General features: G+C 47.4%; 1 protein-coding gene across 8 annotated transcripts in view; it reads right to left on the reverse strand.

Annotated features, from left to right (window-relative positions):
- Positions 1 to 20956, reverse strand: part of ZFAT (zinc finger and AT-hook domain containing) — a 191411-nt gene that overhangs the window by 140373 nt on the left and 30082 nt on the right. For 5 of the 8 annotated variants that reach the window (XM_077847339.1, XM_077847343.1, XM_077847341.1 and 2 more), the window contains exons 2-3: positions 19240 to 19416; positions 5693 to 5944 (exon numbers count right to left, since the gene is read on the reverse strand). In XM_077847339.1, the coding sequence (XP_077703465.1) occupies positions 5693 to 5944; positions 19240 to 19399 (412 nt within the window). In that variant the 5' untranslated portion in view covers positions 19400 to 19416. Of the gene's footprint in view, positions 1 to 5692; positions 5945 to 9658; positions 9848 to 19239; positions 19417 to 20108; positions 20305 to 20956 lie in introns of those variants that run through there. The other 3 variants (XM_077847345.1, XM_077847337.1, XM_077847344.1) reach the window with 3 other exon arrangements.

Raw genomic sequence — 20956 nt, forward strand, 5'->3', positions numbered from 1 at the left:
AATTTTCCAAATTGTAATGTTGTGCTTGGCAAACTAGGAAACATGGAACAAACGTAGGGACGGTGGCCGCAAAGTAGCCGGGCATAAGGTCATTGCTGCATATTTTAGAGGCTTCAATGAGGGCCAGAAAGAAACTCCCCGAGCTTCTACTTTTCTGTTTCATATTTGTTAAATTAAAGTCCTTTTAGGTCACTCAAATCAGTGGAATAGGAGGCCGTTTTCTCTACAGCTTATTACTGGAGGCAGCTGATAATCTTATTAGAAAGGACTGCTCCCGTCTGCCATTGCAGGATATGTGACCTAACTAATTACAGAGCGGAAAATAAATAGCGGAACCACGCAGGGTAGTTTCCAATAAGGTGAGTGTAAAAGACTGACAGAAGTACACTGAAATGAAATAAAATCTCCATCCATGAGGTGGAAATGAGACAGGTTTGAAGGCACAGATGTGGGACACCGCGGGGCTGGCCCCAGAGTGGGAGTCCAGAGGTGTGGGGTCGCACCCCGGCCCGACCTCCAATGCAGTGTGTGACTCTGGATAATCATCACCTCCTGGACTTCAACTTCCTCAACTGTAAACCTATGAAAGTGAGTCTGAAAAGGGGGTTTTCTGAGCCAATCTTAAAAGGTCACATACCATGTGATTCAAAAGATGTAAGATTTTTGAAATGACCGAATTACAGAGCTGGAGGACAGATCTGCGGTTGCCGAGGGTGGGAGTGGGGTGATTCTGCAGCAGGAGCACGGGTCCCCCTGAGTGACATGACACGGAGCTGCACACACAGGTCATGGTCCGCATCTGAGTCTAAGCACACGCTGCGTAACTCCATACGATGCAACCGTTGGGGGAAAACGGGTTTAAGGGCACCAGATTTCTCTACAATCTTTGCAACTTCCTGTGAATCTGCAATTATCTTCAAAATACAAAGTTTTACTTTTTTAAAGACTTTGAGCCAGACCCTTATTATTTCTTCTCTGGACCCCAGGATTTGAAATAGTTTATCTCCCAATTTATTAAGATAATTCTTTTGCCTGTGTTTACTGATAGAACTGTCTTACTTTACGACTTTCACAAAACCACAATTTCCAGATGGATCCAAATCATGGGTAATAAAAGAGACCATACAAATCACAGAGAAATAGATAGAAGCATGTATTTTATTATTCTGGGGTATCGGTAAGTGTTCTCAGCTATGATGAAAAGGGCAAGAAATCTAAAAGGAACATTCGACAGGAGTGACAGTACAGATATTTAAAACTCCAGTGAAGCATGAAAGAAAACAAAGCAAGGCTACAAATGAAATGGAAAGACAAGGGATGCCTGGGTGACTCAGCGGTTAAGTGTCTGCCTACAGATCCCGGGGTCCAAGATTGAGTCCTGCACCGGGCTCCGTGCGGTGAACCTGCTTCTCCCTCTGCCTGTCTCTGCCTCTCTCTTTCTCTCTCTCTCTCATGAATAAAAAAAAAAGAAAGAAAGAAAGAAATGAAAAGACAAACTGTGGAGAATATTTTCTGCACACACGGCAACCCAAGGGAAGTAAGTAAAGGACACAGATGAGGAACACCCCAAATTACACACAAGGCACAAATCCTCAATAACTATAACCAGGCCTACTCATGACCACATAGACGCTAATACAAACAACTAAAGGGAACCGTCATCTTAGGAGACGGGCAGGGGTGAGGACAGACAATGCGCAGGGTGAAGAGGGCCCAGGAGGGTACAAGCCGGTGTCGGGAAGGGGAGCGGCAGATGCTGTCTGCAGGGAAGCTTGGCAACGTACACGCATGCAACAGAACGTAAAATATGCCCCTACTGGCCCAACAATTATAATACTAGGTATTTGCCTAAGGCAATAATAGCATGAGTACAAATATAATAATAAAATTAAAATGCATGCTTAAGACCAGTCACCTGTGTTGTTGTTCTTGTTGTTTTAATCAGGGAGAAAAATTAAGACCAATCTTGAATGCCAATAGACTAGAAACCGGTGAAGGAAAATGTATGGCCTGCATGTATGGTGAAATGCTGGGTGGCCTTTAAAAATGACAGAAATCTCCATTTACTGACCATTTGGGGTGAAGAAGCATTGCACAGTCCCTGCAATGAGGCAGGTTTGGAACCTGGGACTGCCACTTAACAGCTGTGTGGTCTAAGCAAGCTTTAGAACCTCTCTGTGTCTCAGTTTCCCTTTCTGTGAAGTGGGAATAACACCAGTGCCTACTTCTAAAGGTTGCTGTGACTTAAATGACCTAACAGCTGTAAGACAGTGAGTATCCAGAGAGAGCTACGGAACAGCTTGTACAATAAAAAATACTGACATGAAAACTTCAATTGGCCACATTGTGGGGGAGGGGTTAAAATCACAGAACATGATGCATGGCCCCATTTCTAAATAATGTATGTGTACACACAGCTGAGCAGGATCTTTCTTCTCTTTTTTATATGGTTTAATAGTCAATCCCCCTAGGCAGTGAGTTTCTGGATTACTGTTACTTTCCTCTTAGTATTTTCTATATCATCCCAGGTATTAAAAAAGAAAAAAAAAGTCAATATCCAATAGGCACCATCAGACACTTTTGGAATCTGAACTGGTGTGAGCTTTCGGGGCAGGGCGGGGGGGTTGACAATAGTAATATACTTTCTGACCCAGGGGTTATATTTCTAGGGATTTCTCCTATAAAAATAACAGTTATAAGTCTACAAATCCACATGTACGTGGGTGTGTATACACATGCACACACACAGACACACACACACATATATATGCATATAGAAAGATTTATTAAAGCAATATTTACAACAGCAGAAGATTGGAAATAGCTTAAATTTCATCAATTGCAAACAACAGGACACAGAAAAAGTAATGCCGTAGGGTTCCAGGGAAAGATCCTTGTGTTGAGGGTCTTGAGAGGACTTTGCACTTTACTCTGAAGGGGAGACACTGAAAAACTTTGTTTCTGGAAGAAAACCCTGAGGGCAGTGCAGAACATCCACAGATCTGAGTGAACTTCTCAGGCTGCATCCAAGTTAGATCCAGGTCTGACCTCTGGAGGAAGCAGCAGCAGGAATGCTTTGCAAAAGAGATCCCTGATTTCCAGCCATAATTGTACAAAAAGCCCCGGAGTCTCCCAGAAGGAGTCTGACAGGATGAATCATGTGAAGGCACAAAAACAAAACAGATCCTCAAGAAGACAGCACTGAATGATGAGAGAGATTCAGATTCTCGGGCAGGCAGGAACAAACAGAGCCGCTCTGAAGGCTACAGCTGGCCCTTCTGATTAAAACGCAACCACCATGGGGAATGCAAACGGGTGCAGCCGCTCTGGAAAACAGCATGGAGGTTCCTCAGACATTTAAAAATAGAACTACTCTATGATCCAGCAATCACACTGCTGGGTATTTACCCCCCAAAAATACAAAAACAGTAATTCAAAGGGATACATGCACGCCTATGCTTATGCTTACAGCAGCGTTATCTAAAAGAGCCGAACTATGGAATCAACCCAATCGTTCACCGACAGATGAATGGATAAAGGAGGTGTGGTCTATATACACACATTGGAATATTACTCAGCCATAATAAGAATGAACTCTTGCCATCTGCAGGGATGTGGATGGAGCTAGAGGGTACAATGAGTGCTGAGTGAAACAGAGAAAGACAAACACCATATGATTTCACTCCTGTGTGGAATGGAAGAAACAAAACAAAGGGGGAAAAAAAGAGAGACAAACGAAAAAGTAGATCCTTGCTCTAGAGAACACACTGATGGTCACCAGAGGGGAGGTGGGTGGTGGGATTCAGGAGGGCAGTTGTGGTGAGTACCCGGACATGTATGGGTTTGCTGAATCCCTATGTTGCACACCTGAAACTAATGTAACACTGTTATCCATACTGCGATTAAAGTAATAAACAAACACAATGCAACCACCATTAACCATTTGTGGGAAAAAAAAGGAGGGAGGGAGTAATGCATGGCATGGGAACAGCTCCATAACCCAGGGCCAGTGGGTGACAAATCCACCAGAAATTAGTTCTTCAGGGGCAGGAAGGTCCGTCCTAATCCTTCCTCCCTCAACCATCTCACTTGTAAAAGTAACCTTATTTGCCACGTGGGCATTGGGCTCTGAGGCCAGAGCACTCCCCAGCTAAGTGTCTCACACGGTGATGACACGTGCTCTGCCCTGGGACAGCTGCTTCCCCACTGACTTACCTCGTCTGAATGCTCGTATTGGCACTAGCCCATGCAGCCTAGAAAGGGGTTCACATAGTACCCCCTGAGAGCAGTTCTCCATAGGATAGAATGACGTTTCATGTTCTCTATAGTTTGCACGGATGGTAGCAATGAGCCGCGGCCACCAACCGAGATGTTGGGTAAGCATCAGGGATGAGTTATGCAATTATTCCTCCAATCTGTGCTGGGATTTTACACACCAACAGTCTTGCTTCACTGCTGGGGGGTGTTTATAGTAAAGGACTTGAGAACTGAGGTCCACAGGCTAGGTCCCCTTGCTAACTGAAGGACCCTGGCCAGGCAAATGACCTGATTTCCCAGGATCTAACTATCCTTCTCTACAGGACAGGAAGGAGGACAACAGTACTGTTGGAAGAAAGTTACAGCTAACATTTGCTGAGCCCGTTTCTTATGCAAGCACTGTTCTGAGCATTTTCTAAGTCCTGCCTTATTTCATCCTCAAAGCAACCATTTGTGAGAGTGCTGGGTTTTACTGCCATTTTACAGATGAGGAAATGGAGGCAGAAGGAAGCTGGTAAGGGCTGAAGTAGCTGGGATTCCCACCCAGACAGCTGTGTTCCAAAGCCGGAAGCATTTTAACCAGAGTAGTCTCCCACGTAACATCCTTAGCACAGCACAACGCACTGTAAGAACTTCTTCAGTGGTCAGGCAGTCTGAAGACTTCCCAAGTGGGCACAAGAGCCAGACGACAGCGGAGCCCAAGGTAGAGGGTCTCCCCAGTACCCCCTACCCAGGGCAGTGGTGCTTCATTTCCCCAGAAGGCTGCCCACGAGGTGTGCTCTAACACAGTGATGTCACACCCACTTCAGCCTCTTTCAGAAGCTGCTTCCAAGTGGAGGCCTCGCCAGGAACACGGGTGGAGGAAGCACCGATCCCCTTCAGCTGCTTCCAGGATGCCGCCACACTCAGGCCCTTGGCCTCCATTGGTCATCAAGCTTCATCACAGAGATGCTGAGCATCCTAACGTCTGCCCTCGTGCTCATACGGTCCCATCCATCCTCTGAGATGTCCTCCCTCAGCATCCCAGTGCCACCTGGCCCGTGACAGCAGGCTCCCCGCGACTGCCCATCGGAATGCCGTCTCCCCACCGAGGGTTTATTCCCTGCTGACGTTCTGTGATGTGCAGCCCTGCTGTCGCACCCGGAATGTCAGCTCACCCAGGGAGACGCCGCATCTCACCCTCTGTGCAGACCCCAGTGCACCCACTCAAGTACCCCCGGGACTTGCAGTCCGTGGGCACCACCCAAGCAGGACACCTTCAACTCAGAGATGACTCACTGTCATGGTGACCGTTCCAAAACTAGGAACTCTCCCAGACAGGTGAGACTTGTGTGTAAGGGCTCGATTTCCCTGTCAAAACTGACCCAGGAAAGACTGCCGTCCGTCGTTCACATGTGTGGGGGAAACGGACGCGCTTGGCCCTCAGCGACCATACCTGCTTCTCCGTCCTCCTCACCCAGGTTCAGCACGATGATGCAGATGTGCTTTCTGAGCTGGCGTGGGTTGGAGAACTTGCGGCAGCACTTGCTGCACTCCAAGCTGCCGGGGGCCAGGCTGCTCCCCTCCTCCGGGACCGGTGGACTGTCCTCGCTCGGACCCACGATGCTCTCCGCAAGCTCCTCCTCGGCGCTGGGCTTCTTCGTGGACCCCTTGGGCCTGCCTCTCTTCCTCTTCATGACCGAAAACTCTACCAAGGAAAGAAGAGAGCACAATGTCGTCACACATGGCCACAGGGCAGAGCACACACCCAACCTCTGAATGTGGGAATGTGTTCAGTTTCGGGTTTTATGAAAAACAGAGTCTGACGTAGTGCCGGAAAGTACAAGCTGCAAACAGTATCTTTAGTGCTAATGTTTCTGCATCTACACACTAGCATGCACTAAATTTCCTTATATTCTGATTTAAAAATATGGGCAGCCAGGGGGCTCAGCGGTTTAGTGCCTGCCTTCGGCCCAGGGCGTGGTCCTGGAGTCCCAGGATCCAGTCCCACGTCGGGCTCCCTGCATGGGGCCTGCTTCTCCCTCTGCCTGTGTCTCTGCCTCCACCCACCCCCCCGTCTCTCATGAATGAATGAATGAATGAATGAATGAATGAATAAATAAATAAATAAATAAATATTTTTAGAAATATTGTTTGAGGAGAACCTGTGCACATCTTCTCTTATAAAGCGGGGGTGGTTCTAAACTGTGACCGGCAGCCCCCCCGGCTCACAAATCAGACTTCTAAAGAACCCCTAACTCCATTAACACCCTGTTCTCAGAATATGCTTAAGGACTTCTGTGCAAAGGATTCGCAAAGGCTGCTTAGCTTTTCATGCTCTTAACGAGCTACACGACTATTCAGATTATTTCAAGGCATCATAATTATTACAGCCAAATTGTTCTGATAAAACAGAGAAAAAATAATTACAATCTAAATCTACCAATTAAAGGACTAAAGACAACAGCCGTATTTTTCGAGTTTCCTAGCGACCTAGTGAGTTAAATGGCACGCTCAGAGCTGCTGCAGAACAAGTCTCAAACCGTTTTTCAACTTGTGTTTCTTAATTAGCCCTCATTTTTAAGACACTGATCTCCAGAATGAAAGTGGGAATTAAGATGGGTGCGTGGGGTCGGGAAGCATCGTGCTGCTGGGTGCGTGAAGAGGGAGTGTCTGGTCCCAGATGATGTGACCTGACAGGTATCCTGAGAGACACCAAGCAGGAAACCAGCACAGTCTGTTAGTGGCCTATCTGCTGAGGTACAGCATTTCAGCAATCGTCCAAATCTGAGCTGCAGAGGAAAGGAGGGGGTCCTGGCTCCAGCAGCATCCTGGTAATATGGTCAAGTACAGAATGAGATCTTCAGGCCGTCTCCCTGCTCTAAGGCCACCAGTCTGCACAGGTAGGCATCCCCCACGCTGCCCACTGCTACCCCCATGAAGACCCTTTAAGTAGGTCCTTGTGCTCCCACATCAGACAGGGAGACCAGAGGGGAGGGGGCAGGATGGTTCTGGAGCAGTCTGCAGAGAAAGAGTGGCATGGCAAGTGTGGGCTCTGGACACAGGAGCCTGCTTTGACGCAGGGTCCCCAAGAACTCAGGGAGGTCATGCACCAGAATGGGGAAGACCTGGGGGGTAAGGGGGGGGCCTTCTGGGGGAAGAGCTTCTGCAGAGCTGCAGTGCCAAGGGTGGCTCAACACTGAGCAAGAGACCCAAACCAGAGCCTTCCTCGGCCAGGGCAGCCAGCACAGTGCACCGTGACCGCCTCCCTGCTATGTCCGGGGCGTGCTGGAGATGGGGTGGGGGCAGGGGAGGGAAAGTACTTAGCAACAGGAAGGCAGAGAGACCAGATCAAACGAACAAGGGCGCGGGACCCTTGGATCCCACTGTCCGCAATGGATTTTCCTGAGAAGAACAACAGCTGTGTGGACACAGGCCCACTGCCATGTACAGGAGGCTGGAGCGGGTGGCAAGGAAAGAAGGACAACCTGTTTACCTCACAGCCATGGAAACTTCTCTCCTTGCTAATCTTCCCCCCAGCATGTACTTGTGCAAATTCCCGAAGCGGCAATGAACGGCAGAGCAGCAGGGTGAGCGGCGGGACCGTCCTGCATGTCCACGGCCCGGGCCCAACCTCCCCGAAGGCCCGGCCAGCTGCCAGGTGCACATCAGCGCTCCTCCTTCGACGCAGCCGTGTGAAGGAGCAGCCTTACCCTGGGCTCTCTGCCCTCTGCTGCTGGGGGTGACCTCTGGGCCCTAGAACGTCCCGCCTGACAGGTGGACTGCCCCTCTGCCTGGGGCTGGGGCCGCCGACAGTCTAACAACGGGCCTTACGCCTCGGCTCCGTGACAAGTCAGACCAGTTCTGAGCTCGGGAGGAACTGGAGAACAGAGGTGCTCCCCCGAACCCCCGGGAGGAGCGAGGGACTGCAGGCCAGCCACGGGGTCGGTGGGTCATCGAGGTGGACGCTGAAGGCTGGGCGAGCATCCCTGGTTGGAAATACTCAAGTCCTGTCACATAATACAGCAGGGAGAAGGCAATGGCGTCCAGGACTCCACGGGGGCAGGAGGTGGACAGACAGCTCCGCATCCAGAAGCCCCCCAGTCCCAGACTCGGCCCGTGCATCTCTCCCTACACATGGTATTTAACAGGGTACTCGTAAGGGTGCTTTTCTAAGTTCTGTGAACCATTCTAAGACACTTCTGGAACTGGAGGGAGTCCTCAGGGTCCCCTGAATTCGCAGCTAGCTGGTCAGAGCGATGGTGGCCCTGGAGGGACTCCCAAGCCTGTGGCGGGGTCAGCAGTCTCGTGGGCAACTGTGCCCCTAACTGGGGTTCAGCACACTCTCTGCGGCAGGGCACCCGGCGTCCTATCCTCAGAGATGCGCCCGAGCACGTGCCAGCAACCATGGCACACAGGGTGCGAGCAAGGCTCTGCCCCGTCCGCGTCTCTCCCCACAGATGGGGACTCCCTGCAGGCCGAGCCCTCGTCCTGACCACCTGATACCCCCGGCAGCGGAGCTGCTGTCCTGCACAGCGGCACCAGCACATCTCCGAGGGCTAAACCGATGAGCAGCGCGCACAAGCCGGCTGTCAAGGAAGAAACACAGAATCACCCCTGAAAGCTTTGGAAATCCTCTAACACGACGGTGACAAAACTAATCTTACATCTTGCTACATCCATAATGCAGCTGCTCAAGACCAATTAGTTAGCGAAAAATGAAATATTCATAAATGAACTCGGAATAATTTAAAAGCACTGAAAACGAGTTGCTGCTGTCAACTACAAACATTTTACAGAACTGCTGAGAACTGTGGAAGTGGGCAAGGGAACTCCTGCAACCTCGTAATCAAAACCCCAGGATGGGCTTACCTTCCGTTCCCCCTCCTCCTCCATGAACTTTCTCCTTCGGCCAGTCTGGGTGCTCTGTGGTTTGTCCGAAAGACATTTGCCCACTACACCCCCTCTCTGTTCTTTGTCACCAAGACCCCTACACACGGCCCCCGGACCACAGCCTCCTGCTCCCCTCCTCTTCTGCCTGCAACCCTTGTCTCACTGCTGAGCCCTTGCTCTAGAACATTCCACTGTTCACAACACCCAGACCTCCGAGGTCTCTAGGTCCTCACATGGCCCAACACGTGCACACATGCACACAGAGCGGGGCTCTCTCTCAAGTGCTCAGCAATGTTCTAGACTTCCCTAAATTTGCACCGATAATCTTGGTCTCCTTGTACGTACCTGTACTGCTTCCCCCATCCGCGCCCACCTCCTGCACCCCAGTCAGACCCCAAGCCCCCACTCAAACCCTCAGGTCCTCCTCCAGGCGGCCATCCCAGCTGCTCTCGCGTGGACAGTGGGAGGCACACATGGCATACACGCCGCTGACAGAGCCTCCGGCCTGCGTGCTTCCCTGTCTCCCCACCTGTTACATATCCAAAGGCTGAATTCCCAGAGCCCAAGGATCACAATCAGAGCTGGAGATGTAGGAGACACTTTAAGAAGTCAATACACGTTGTTTGATGGCAGGAAAAGAAGCCATTTCCTGTGTCCAGTTTCCAAAAGGAAAAAAGAGGCGAGCCACCACACATCCTTTCAATCCTGCCCCAACGCCACAGTTTGGGGGACACATCCTCATAAGCAGAGAATCATCCTTGCAGATCCAAGGCCAAAACTAGCAAGGGACAGGAAGAAATCAGCCAAAGGTCGTTAAATTCAATCAAAAGACAACATGAGCCCTGTGATTAAAAACAGCTCCACGTTACTAAAAATCTAATAACGTAAGCTCTTTATTTGCACATCACTCAAGTGTGCAAGGCCTTTTCCGAGTCCTTATCTCATTTTACCCCCATAAAAACCCTCGGAGATAGATATAGAAATGTAATTTCCTCAACAGGAAGAGAAATAAGGGACTTCAAGGTTCAAGGGTCTTGGCACATTTTCTGGAATCTGCTGCTGAGCTCACAGAGCCAGGACCCGGGTTTTCCTTCTCCCTGCCCAGCTCTCTCCACCGGGTCATGGAGCCCTCGGGTCAGCTCTGGACACTGAAAGGAGCCAGTGCTGCAGCGCAGAGAACCCGAGTGGGGAGACGGGCCTCCCCAAGTTAAATCCCCCCCAAGCTGCTGTTTCTGGTATGAAAAATAAACACAAAACTGTGTGTTATAGTCACGGACAAATAAAAGCCATGCATTAAAATGCTGAGCATAGTACTTAGAAGGTGGTCAGTTAAGTGGCAAGTGCTTATTACTGTGGCCATAGTCATTAAAACTCTGACTTGGACTATCTGCCTGGAGCAACCATTACCTTCCCAACTGGGCCACTGCTGAATCAGGGGGTTCCTCAGGGCGCACCTGCTCTCGCTCCTCACGGCACCCTCCCCTTGATTTCTTCATTTTAAAGGTTCTCACACACCAAGAAAGTCAGTATGGAATTAGGGGCGTAATACACATTCCATGATGCCGGAGACCAGGGATAAAGCCAGCACCCTCACTGTGCAGCTCAACCCAGTCACGCCAACTCGAGAATTTAGGCAAATCCTGAAACTCTAATACGGCTGGGCCCGACAGTCAATCTCCCTGACATTTACTTCCAACAAGCCCAGGAAGCAAAGGGAAGACAATGAATTATTTATCAGAAATGAGGAAGTGTGAGCCTTTGAGGTTTATGGGGAATGCAGCGTCCCCCTGGCGGGACAGACTGCAGCCAGCCCTGAACCACAAGGCGCCAGGGAGGCCAGAGGCACCCACGCCTGCTCCCTGTGGATCTCCCAGCAGCGATGGGGAAATGTCACACAACACGGGGTAATGAGGAAGCCCGTACAGCTCCGGCACCAGGTGAAGCATGTGCATTTCTCCATCCGGTCTCTGTGGGAAGCATCAGAGTCACTCCCATTGTACAGAAAAGGACGCTGAGGCTTAAGAAGATTAATCAAGCTGCCTCCCCCCACCCCACGACACAGTACAAAGTAAGCGAACGCAAGGCTCTGAACCCACTGTTTGCCTCGGAGTCGGTGAACTTCACATTTATGTCAGTGCAGTGAATTTCAGAGCACAGGAATAATACAATCTGACCTCTCCTCTAAGCTCTGCAGGAAAACGGTGACAGGGTCACCCAGCTACAAGCCTCAGTGTGATCCAACTCCTGAACCAGACGACAGATGGATGAAATGGGAAGCAGGAGACTACAAAGTGCATCATGCATGTACCACATACTAAGGCATTACGTATTAACACGTATTTACCTCATAACCTTTTCAAGGGGAAAAAAAAAAGGCCAGCATCTTATCTCCCTTTGACACTGACAAAAACCATTTGCCTAAGCCACTGGCAGGGCCTCCACAGTGCAGGCTGAGACCTGCAATGAGGTGCCACGGGGGGAGGGGAGGGGACCCAAGACCTGGGCCATGCTCCACGAGCCTGAGCTGAACCCTGTGGCACCGGCTGTGCCAGCCCTGATCCCATTTTATGCTTGTTCTCCCACAAAGAAAGCCCGTTACTAACCTACCAGCCTGGAATGAGGGCACCTTTTTATGATCCGCACAAAAGCACCCTATGTGCCAGCCACAGCCATGGAGATCACATGACAGTTCCAGGAATGGAACCTGAGTCTCTCTGAGCCCGAGATGGGTGCTCTTTAACTACCCCCACACCGCCTACCTGTGTAGATTAGAGGGCTCAGGTTGCAGTGCTTTCTGGAACACTGAGTATAACATGCCTGTGTACACTCAGAACGACCCCATGTGGGGGTGCCTGGGTGGCTCAGTTGCTTAAGTGGCTGCCTTCTGCTCAGGTCATGATCTCAGGGTCCTGGGATGGAACCCCACATCAGGCTCCCTGCTCAGGGGGGAGTCTGCTTCTCCCTCTGCTGCTCCCCCTGCTTATGCTCTCTCATGCATGCTGTCTCTCAAATAAATAAAATCTTAAAAGAAAAAAATGACCCTATTTGTGGTAGCTGTCCAGAAAAGACAGCACAGAGGTTTAGATTTAGATGCCAACTTCCCGTGGGAAGCCTCTGTTCATCCTCGAACTAGACTCTGTGACCCCCGCTGTAGTGGTCCATCCTCTATCCCAGAGACGTGCTTTGCCCGCTGTCCTGCACGACTGCCTCTTTGCCCACCTGCACCCACCAAGCAGGAGGCAGACCCAGCAGGAAGAGCGCCCTGTCCTCCCCCTTCAGATCAGCACCTAGCACAGTGCCCCAGCATAGAACAGACACGGGTTTACTGAATAAAGAAGTGGGGTGGGAGGGAAGGCAGAGAGAAAAATGAGAGAAGTTTCTACAGAAGGTCTGAAAGGGGAAGAAGATGGAAGAGTCTAAATGAGGCCCTCCGGGAACCCGCGTAGGCTGGGCTGCAGCACGCCCACCTGCCCCAGCTGCCACCGGATGAACAAACATGCGCGTGCACCCTCACCCACCACTCACACCCAAACATGCACCTACGCACGTTCTCAGACACCATCACACACTCGCACACACACACATTCTCTCCATGAGGCAATTCTTCCTTGGACCACAGCCAGAGATCTGATAGGGAAGAGAGGAGAAAATGAAAGGTTCTTAGGCAGACCACTTCCTACATGAGCAAAAATGATTAAAAGGCTATAAAATAAACCAAAGGATTTAGGAACCTTCATGTTATAAAGAGAGACCAAAATAATAAATCAATTACTACTCAGTTAAAGGTTTAATTAAACCATTTCAAGTATCTCTCAACTTAAAATGAATTGTGAAGGTTAAACCTGAATAGAAATCATCAGAGAGAAACTAAGCTTCTAGAAGCCTCAAATTTTACAGACTCGCACAGAGAGAAAAAGGAGGACTTGGAGTTCTTAATGAAAGACTTTTGAAAAAATTTTCTAGTATTAAGAGTCTGAGTTTAATTAAAGTCTTAAATACTTTTAAAAATTAAACCGTACAGGCAACTAATCTTCCAGGATACACACACACAAAAGAGAGGAAATGTGTTCAAGAAAAATTTAAGTCAAAAGTAAATTAGTTAATAAAGGAAAATAATTTTTAAAGTAGCCTCGTAGTAAGAGTCTGATTATGCCCAGAGCAGTACAAGAAGAGGCAAATGCCTCAGAGCACCTGGGCCCAGATCCCACCCTCCCACCTACTAACTAGGTAACCGTGTGTTCTTGTAACTCTTCCAGTCTCTGAGCCACATATTCCTCAATTATAAAATCTCAGCATCAGTAAAGAAATGGAAGACACGGACAGCACCATACACTAACAAAATCTAACACGCATCTATAAAAACATGCCACCATCAACAGCAGACTATAAGTTCTTCTCAAATACGCATAGAATGTTCTCCAAGATAAACCACATAAGTCATGTCTTAAAAAATGTGTAAATCATACAAAATATGTGGACTGAAATTAGAAATAAAAAATTCATACAAGTGAATAACCAAAAAAAAGGGAAAAAAACAATTAAAAAGTGGGCAGAGTACCTGAACAGACATTTTTCCAAAGACGACATCTAGATGACCAACAGACATAGGAAAAGATGCTCAACATCACTCATCATCAGAGCAATGCAAACCAAAACTACAATGAGATACCACCTCATACCTATCAGAAGGGGTATTATTAAAAAGATGGGAAATAACAAGTGTTGGCGAGGATGTGGAGAAAGGGGAACTCTCTCACACTGTGGGCGGCAATGCGACCTGGTGCAGTCACTCTGGAAAAGTGTGGAGTCTTCTCAAAAACTTAAAAATAAAGCTCCCCTACAATCCAGAAATTCTACTTGTAGGTATTGAAGGAAGCAAAAACATTAATTTGAAAAGATATGTGCACATCTTCATTCATGGCACCATTACTTACAATAGCCAAGATAAGAAAGCAGCCTAAGTGTCACTGATAGATGGGGAAAAAAAGATGTATTATATGTGTTATACGTGTGTACACACAAACACAGGAACACACACACACACTGGAATATTTCTTAGCCATAAAAAATAATGAAATCTCACCATTTGCAACAACACAGATAAACCTAGAGAGTATTATGCTAAGTAAAGTAAGTCGGAAAGAGAAAGATAAATACCAAATGATTTCACTTATATATGGAATCTAAAAAACAAAGAAACAAAACAGAAACAGACTCATTGTTATGGAGAACAAACTGGTGATTGCCAGAAGGAGAGGGATGGGAGATGGGGTGGGGATGGGGGATGGGTGAAGTACATGAAGGGGAGTAAGAGGTACAAACTTCCAGGTAAAAAATAAGTAAGTAATGAGGTCTACGGCCATACCACCCTGAACGCGCCCGATCTCGTCTGATCTCGAAAGTAAGTAATGAGGATGAAAAGTACAGCATAGAAGGGGCAGCTGGGTGGCTCAGTCGATTAAGCTTCTGCCTTCAGCTCAGGTCATGATCCTGGGGACCTGCTGGGCATGCGTGAAGTCTGCTTCTCCCTCTCCTGCTGACCCTTCCCCCTGCTCCTGCTTTCACTGATGCTCTCTCAAGTAAATAAATGTTTAAAAAGTCTTAAAAAAAAAAAAAAAAAAAAAAAGGGAGAAAAGTACAGCATAGGGAATATAATCAATGATATTGTAATAACTTCAGGGACAGGTGGTGACTAGAGCCACTGTGGTGATCACATCTCACAATGTATAAGAATATCGAATCACTATCTGTACATCCTGACACTAATGTAATCATGTGCACCAATTAAAATTTAATTTTAAAAAAGAAAAGTAAGAAAGAACAGAAAAAAAAAATCTGTGAAACTCAAGAATACATGGAAATTAAATGGCATTCCTAACTAACTAATGGGTCAAAGAGGCTATCATCAAGGAAATTAGGAAATATGCTGAGATGATCAAAAGGAAAACATGACATACAAATGTCCATGGGATGCAATGAGAGCAGGCTTCACAAGGCTGTAAGTGACTGTGTGAGATACAGAAAGATCACCAATCTCTTCCAACCCAAGAAACCAGAGAAAACAGAAGCAAACCAAATGCATAGTAAGCAGAAGGGCAAGAAATAAAAATAAAAATTAGAGTGTAAAGAGATTAAAGAGAAAAACAGAAGATAAAATTTAAAAACTGACAAACTTTTAGCTAAACCCACCAAGAAAAAACAGGTAAAACTCAAGTAGCTAAAATCAGGAATGAAAGATGGAACATTACCACTCATCTTACAAAAAAAATTTTTTTTTAATTCTCAGGGATACTATGAACAAGTAATTATATGCCAACAAATCAGATAACTTTGATGAAATGGAAAATTTCCTAGGAGGACACAAAGTACTAAAAGGAGTTCAAGGGGCACCTGGGTGGCTCAGTGGTTGAGCGTTTGCCTTTGGCTCAGGGCATGATCCTGGGATCGGGTTCCACATCAGGCTCTTTGTAGGGCACCTGCTTCTCCCTCTGCCTGTGTCTCTGCCTCTCTCTGTGTGTCTCTCATGAATAAAAAAATAAAATCTTTTAAAAATAGGAAGTCAAGAAGAAAGAGAAAGTATTCATACACCCGTCTCAAGCAAAGAAACTGAATGCGTAATCCAGAAACTTCCCACGAAGAGCCCAAAAGTAAAGTGCTTCACTGATGAATTCTATCAAACATTTAAGAATTAACACCGACGCTTCAAAAATCTTCCAAAAAACAGAGGAAGGGACACTTCCCAAATCACTGTGAGGCCACGACTACCCTGATTCCAAAACCAAAGACATCAGAGAAATGACCCTACTGCTATCTCTGAATACAAACACAAAACTCTTCACCAAAATACTAGCAAGCAAAAAAGCAAAAACAAGCAAACAAACAAAAACTAGCAAACCAGCTCCAGCAGCACATGAAAAAGGATTATGCAATATGACCAAGTGGAATGCATCCCAGGAATGTAAGAGTGGTTCAAGGGTATGAAAATCCATCCACGTAAATCACCATATTAATGGAATGAAGGGGGGAGAAAAAAATCACATGGTCGTCCCCACAGAGTGATGGACCAGGGAGGCAGAGCAGGCGAGAGGACAAGACAGGTCGGGATGGTGTCCTGAGCAGAGACCCGCCCCTTTCATCACTAACATCAGTACCAAGGGCAAGGGTAGAAGTCAGCCCACGCGTACGCTAGAAAACACTGACGCACAGAATTCCAGGAAGAGTTCTATTCTGCGCTCTTACCGTTTATTCATTATTTATAAATGAAATGAAAAATTCAAATTATTTTATCTCATTCACATTTCATTTTTAGTTGGAAGAAAATCTTAATAAGCAAAGCTGAATGAAAACAGAATTAAAGCTCTGTAACAACCTATCTCTAGGTTCTCGACCCGTTAATCCCTGGGACTTCTATCCGCCATATGAATTTTACAAGAGAGATTATCCATTCTTCTCAGTTTATAGATGCTCAACCCCAGAGGCAGGTACGGCAACATTCCAAGTTCCTGACTAAAGCTCTGGCTCCATCATCCATTAAGCCGCACTCTTTGGAAAGCCAAGGCATCTTAAGCCCTGAGCAGGACGGAGGCCATGGGGCAGTGGACATCGTCGGGGGTCCTCCAGTGAGGTCTGGGCAGACGAGCCTTAGCCCCAGAACGGGTGGCTCAACTGGGAGGGCCCTGGAATTAAACAGAACCTTTTATTTCCAGCCTTCCTAAGGCGTGATTGACAAACAAAAACTGCATATATTTAGGTTATACAATAGGATTTTTTAAGGTGTACAACAAGATGATTTAATATACATTATCATTGGGAAATGCGCACCACGACCAACAACAGCAACCATTTTTTCCTTTTGGTGAGAACAGTTATGACCTCCTCTGCCAGCAGCTTCGAGGACATAATACAGCACTGTTCACTGTAATCCCCGCGCTGTGCATTAGTTCCCCAGAACTCAACTCATCTCAAAGTTTGTACCTCTTGACTATGCTCTCCCCACTCCCCCCCACTACCTGGCAACCACCATCCTACTCTTTGGTTCTATGATTTCCGCTATTTTAGAGTCTACATATAGGTGAGATCACAAAAATGTTCGTCTTTCTAAGTGTCCAGCTTATTTCACTTAAGGTAAAGTCTTCCAGATTCATCCATGTTGCAAATGGCATGATTTCCTCCTTTGTTGAGGGTGAATAATGTATGTATGTGTGTGTGTGTGTGTGTGAGAGAGAGAGAGAGAGAGAGGCACCTTCTGTATCCGCTCATCTGCTGACAGACCCTTGGGCCGTCTACTGTGAATGAAGCTGCAGGGAACACTGGGGTGTGGGTATCTCTCTGCAATACTGATTTCATTTCCTTTGGATATATTTCCAGAAGTGAGATTGCTGGATCATGCAGTAATTCTATCTTTACGTTTTGAGGAACCTCCCCACTGTTTTCCGTAGTGGCTGCACCAGTCTGCATTCCCGCCAACAGGGCACAAGGGTCCCGTTTCTCTACATCCTCGCCAACACGTGTGATCTTGTCTTCCCGAGGACAGCCAGTCCAACGGGGGCGGGGTGATCGCTCACTGCAGTTTTGATTTGACCTTCCCTGATGGTTAGTGACACTGAGCATCTTTTCATGCACCTGTTGGTCATCTGTATGCCTCCTTAGGCAAAATGCCTGTTGAGGTCTTTTGTCCATTTTTAATCAGGCTACTGGGCAGATTCTGAATGCCAAATGGCCCTCTCCCCACCCCTCCTCCCCAAAGCAGAGACTCAAAAGGACACTATTCGGTTAAGATGTGATTACGTGTAACTGCCCACCTCAGACCTGCTTTCTCGAAGTGGGGAGAGGCCAGTCCCTCTCCCGAGGCCCGTGATGGGGCTGACACACCATGGACCCACCCTGCTCGGCTGCTGGAGAGGAAGACACGAACACTCCACCCTCCTCCTCATTCGCCACCACTGGTTTCAGGTGCCCGGTTTTCTCAGTTTCATCTTTCTCCAGTAACAGTATCCAGCAGAACTTCTCCTAACTTCTCAACAACTTAATCCTCTGTCAGGTGTATTTCTCTGAGCTCCCTGGGAATGGCCAGAGGGACTCATTAACCAAAACATTTTTTGTCTGGAGTCTCTCCTTGTTAACGATGTCAGACAGATGATCAATAAGCCAGCCTGCTTAGAAATGCCAGTCTGAATATTCCCAGGAAAGAGCAATTGGTTATCAGTGTGGCTAATGAATCCTGTGATGGAGCTCTCATGGCCACGGACTGTTCTGGCTGTTGTCGCTCATCATATAAAAAATAGTTTTATGGACGCTTTTTTTCTTCTTTAACTGTTGTTTGCAGCTATTCCTCGTGTAGTACACATCTTCTTTGTCTGTGGGGACCTAATTACAGTGCCTCAAAGGTTTCTCTAATCCATTGCCTGCTGCATCTGATGCCATTCAGTGGGAGATGTCTGGACGCCGCTGACAAGATGGATCTCCCTTCGCACGCTCATTGTGAACCTGAAGGATTCTGTGCGAATCAAAGCTTTGCTATTTGAATCCTCATTCCAGGTTTACACGCTCAGTTCAGAAATGCGGTGTCTCGGGTTGTATAGTCTTATACATTAATCACGTATGCTGTAATAGCTTTCCTTTATTGTCTTCTGTGCCAGGCATCATCCGAGGTGCCACAGGTATATCCCCTGGCTTAATCCCCAGCGCCCACCTTGTGACAGGAGTATTTATCTTCATTTGTCCGATAAGCACAGTGAGGCTCAGAGAAGTCACGTCATCTGCTTCAGGTAATGCAGCTGGCGGGTCCTGGAGCTGGGTTAAACCCACACTCGTCTGACAACACCTCCCTTCATGCACTCACTCATTCCTTCCTTCCTTCCTTCCTCCTTCTACAACCAGGCACTGGAGAAGCACCCACAGACACTGGGTATAGTGAATTCAAAAACAGGATCTTATTTGAGTGGACCTATAATTGGACAATTATTAACTGTGGGAAATGTGAATGTTCTGGGTTTCTGTGCCTGCCAAACAGGAACCGTAGCAAAGCACATGTGAGCAAATCAACACCATCATCGTCAACGGGCACATCCGTGGCCGTGGCCCCCTCGCCCGGTACCCCAGGCCTCTTACCATCTCCGCTTTTGCTTGGGTTGGTGGGCTCAGGAGTACTCAGAGGTCTGAGGGGAATGATGATTTCATCAACATTAACCCCTTCTTCTGCGTGCTTCTCAGAAACGTGGGAGAGCAGCTCCGACTGGTTGGGTGAGAAAAGGTTACAACATTTGCACATGAAGATAGCCGTATTTTCTGTAAGAAAAAAAAGCAAACTATGTTATTTCATCTTAACGAAAACAACGATTGCTTCCAGTCACCAAAGAAAAATACTGAAGGCTGCCCTTTTGGGCCACGGTCAGCCTCCAACAGACTGTGTCGCTCTCATGGACACCTCCACGCCAGGCAGCTCACTTCTCTAACTTCTAATCCCTCCCACCCTCCGCCCTCCGTGTCTGACAGCCCAGATTCCAGCATCGACCTGGCAAGGTAAAAGAACAAGCAGGGAACTGTAAAACCAAAACCCAAGCTTCAAATGAATGAATCTCGCTGACAGCAATTAAGCGCTCTAGCTAGCCTCTCTTAAATTAGGTACAAGGGAAAATTGATCAAAACAGCATTTCTCAAGAGCCAAGACACCTTTCACTGGCCGGCACAGAAACTAAACACAAGAAGAATGGGAAGCTGTTGATTTCTTTAAGCACTTAATTCCTAACTAAAAGCATTACCACCATTCACAAATATTTACTAATAGTCCACTACGTTCATCCCATAATACTAGGCAGGAAGGTGTAATGGGAAAAGGTTCCTTTCTAAGATAATTGTCGGTACATATAAAAATATTAAATTTAGGAGCAAAAAACTAATTAAAAGCTAGATTTTTTTTTTAACAATGCAAAGAAGAGTTGGTATGATGGAAAGGACAGTGGCTGTGAAGCCAGACAAACCCAGATTCCATTCCCAGTCCCAATGCCAACTGCTGTAAAGCTGGGCGATCTTCGACACGTAGCAATGACCCATCGGCTGCTGGGACGTAACGGCGGATGCAGGTACCGAGCCCGCTTGGCAGTGGGAATGCTGTACACCACAGCCCTGACTCAGTCCAGCAGGCCAACATTTAAGCGCTGTTACTGCTTTAAAATTCTCTAAAGGGGAAGACCGCACCCACGGGCCACCCTGGAAGGACACTGGATACGCGGTGTAAACTGAACCCCAACCCCTCCCATCCAATGAGAGTGTTTCAGTAACTTCTGCGTCTTTCTCCAGATCTCCAATTCTTCCTCTTTACTACAGAGGAAGTAGTTTGTTTTTTTTAAACCTTTGCTACAGGTTTATTTTCCCATCTTAAGACAAAGAATCTTTCTTGAGCTCCACTCCCTTGCTCTCCCTCATCCCATTTTCCTCCTCCTCTTTACAGCAAGAGTCCCCTACAGAAAGAGGAGACAGGAAAGGAAGGCGGTGGGCCAACCTGACGTTGCCCCCATGAGGAGAACCCTGCAAGGCACTGGAGCCACAAGTACAATCTCCCTTTGGATCCAAAAGAAGGGTTCCTCCGTGAGCAAGCAGGTGGAGTAGTGACCTAAGAGGATTTTTCCCTACCAAACAACACAGGAAACAGAAATTTAACAAAGCAGAACATTGCTTCATCAATGAAAATCTCTCCTGAATACCGTCAGTCGATATTTTATTTTTTTCCAGGAAATGCTTTATTCCCGAGGAACCCAAAAGGCTTCCCATTCAAACAACACGGGATTACAGAAATGCTTCTTTTCTTCATATGAGGCTATGTTGTTTT

The sequence above is a fragment of the Canis aureus genome, chromosome 14 (genome assembly GCF_053574225.1).
Source record: "Canis aureus isolate CA01 chromosome 14, VMU_Caureus_v.1.0, whole genome shotgun sequence".
Classification (NCBI taxonomy): domain Eukaryota; kingdom Metazoa; phylum Chordata; class Mammalia; order Carnivora; family Canidae; genus Canis; species Canis aureus.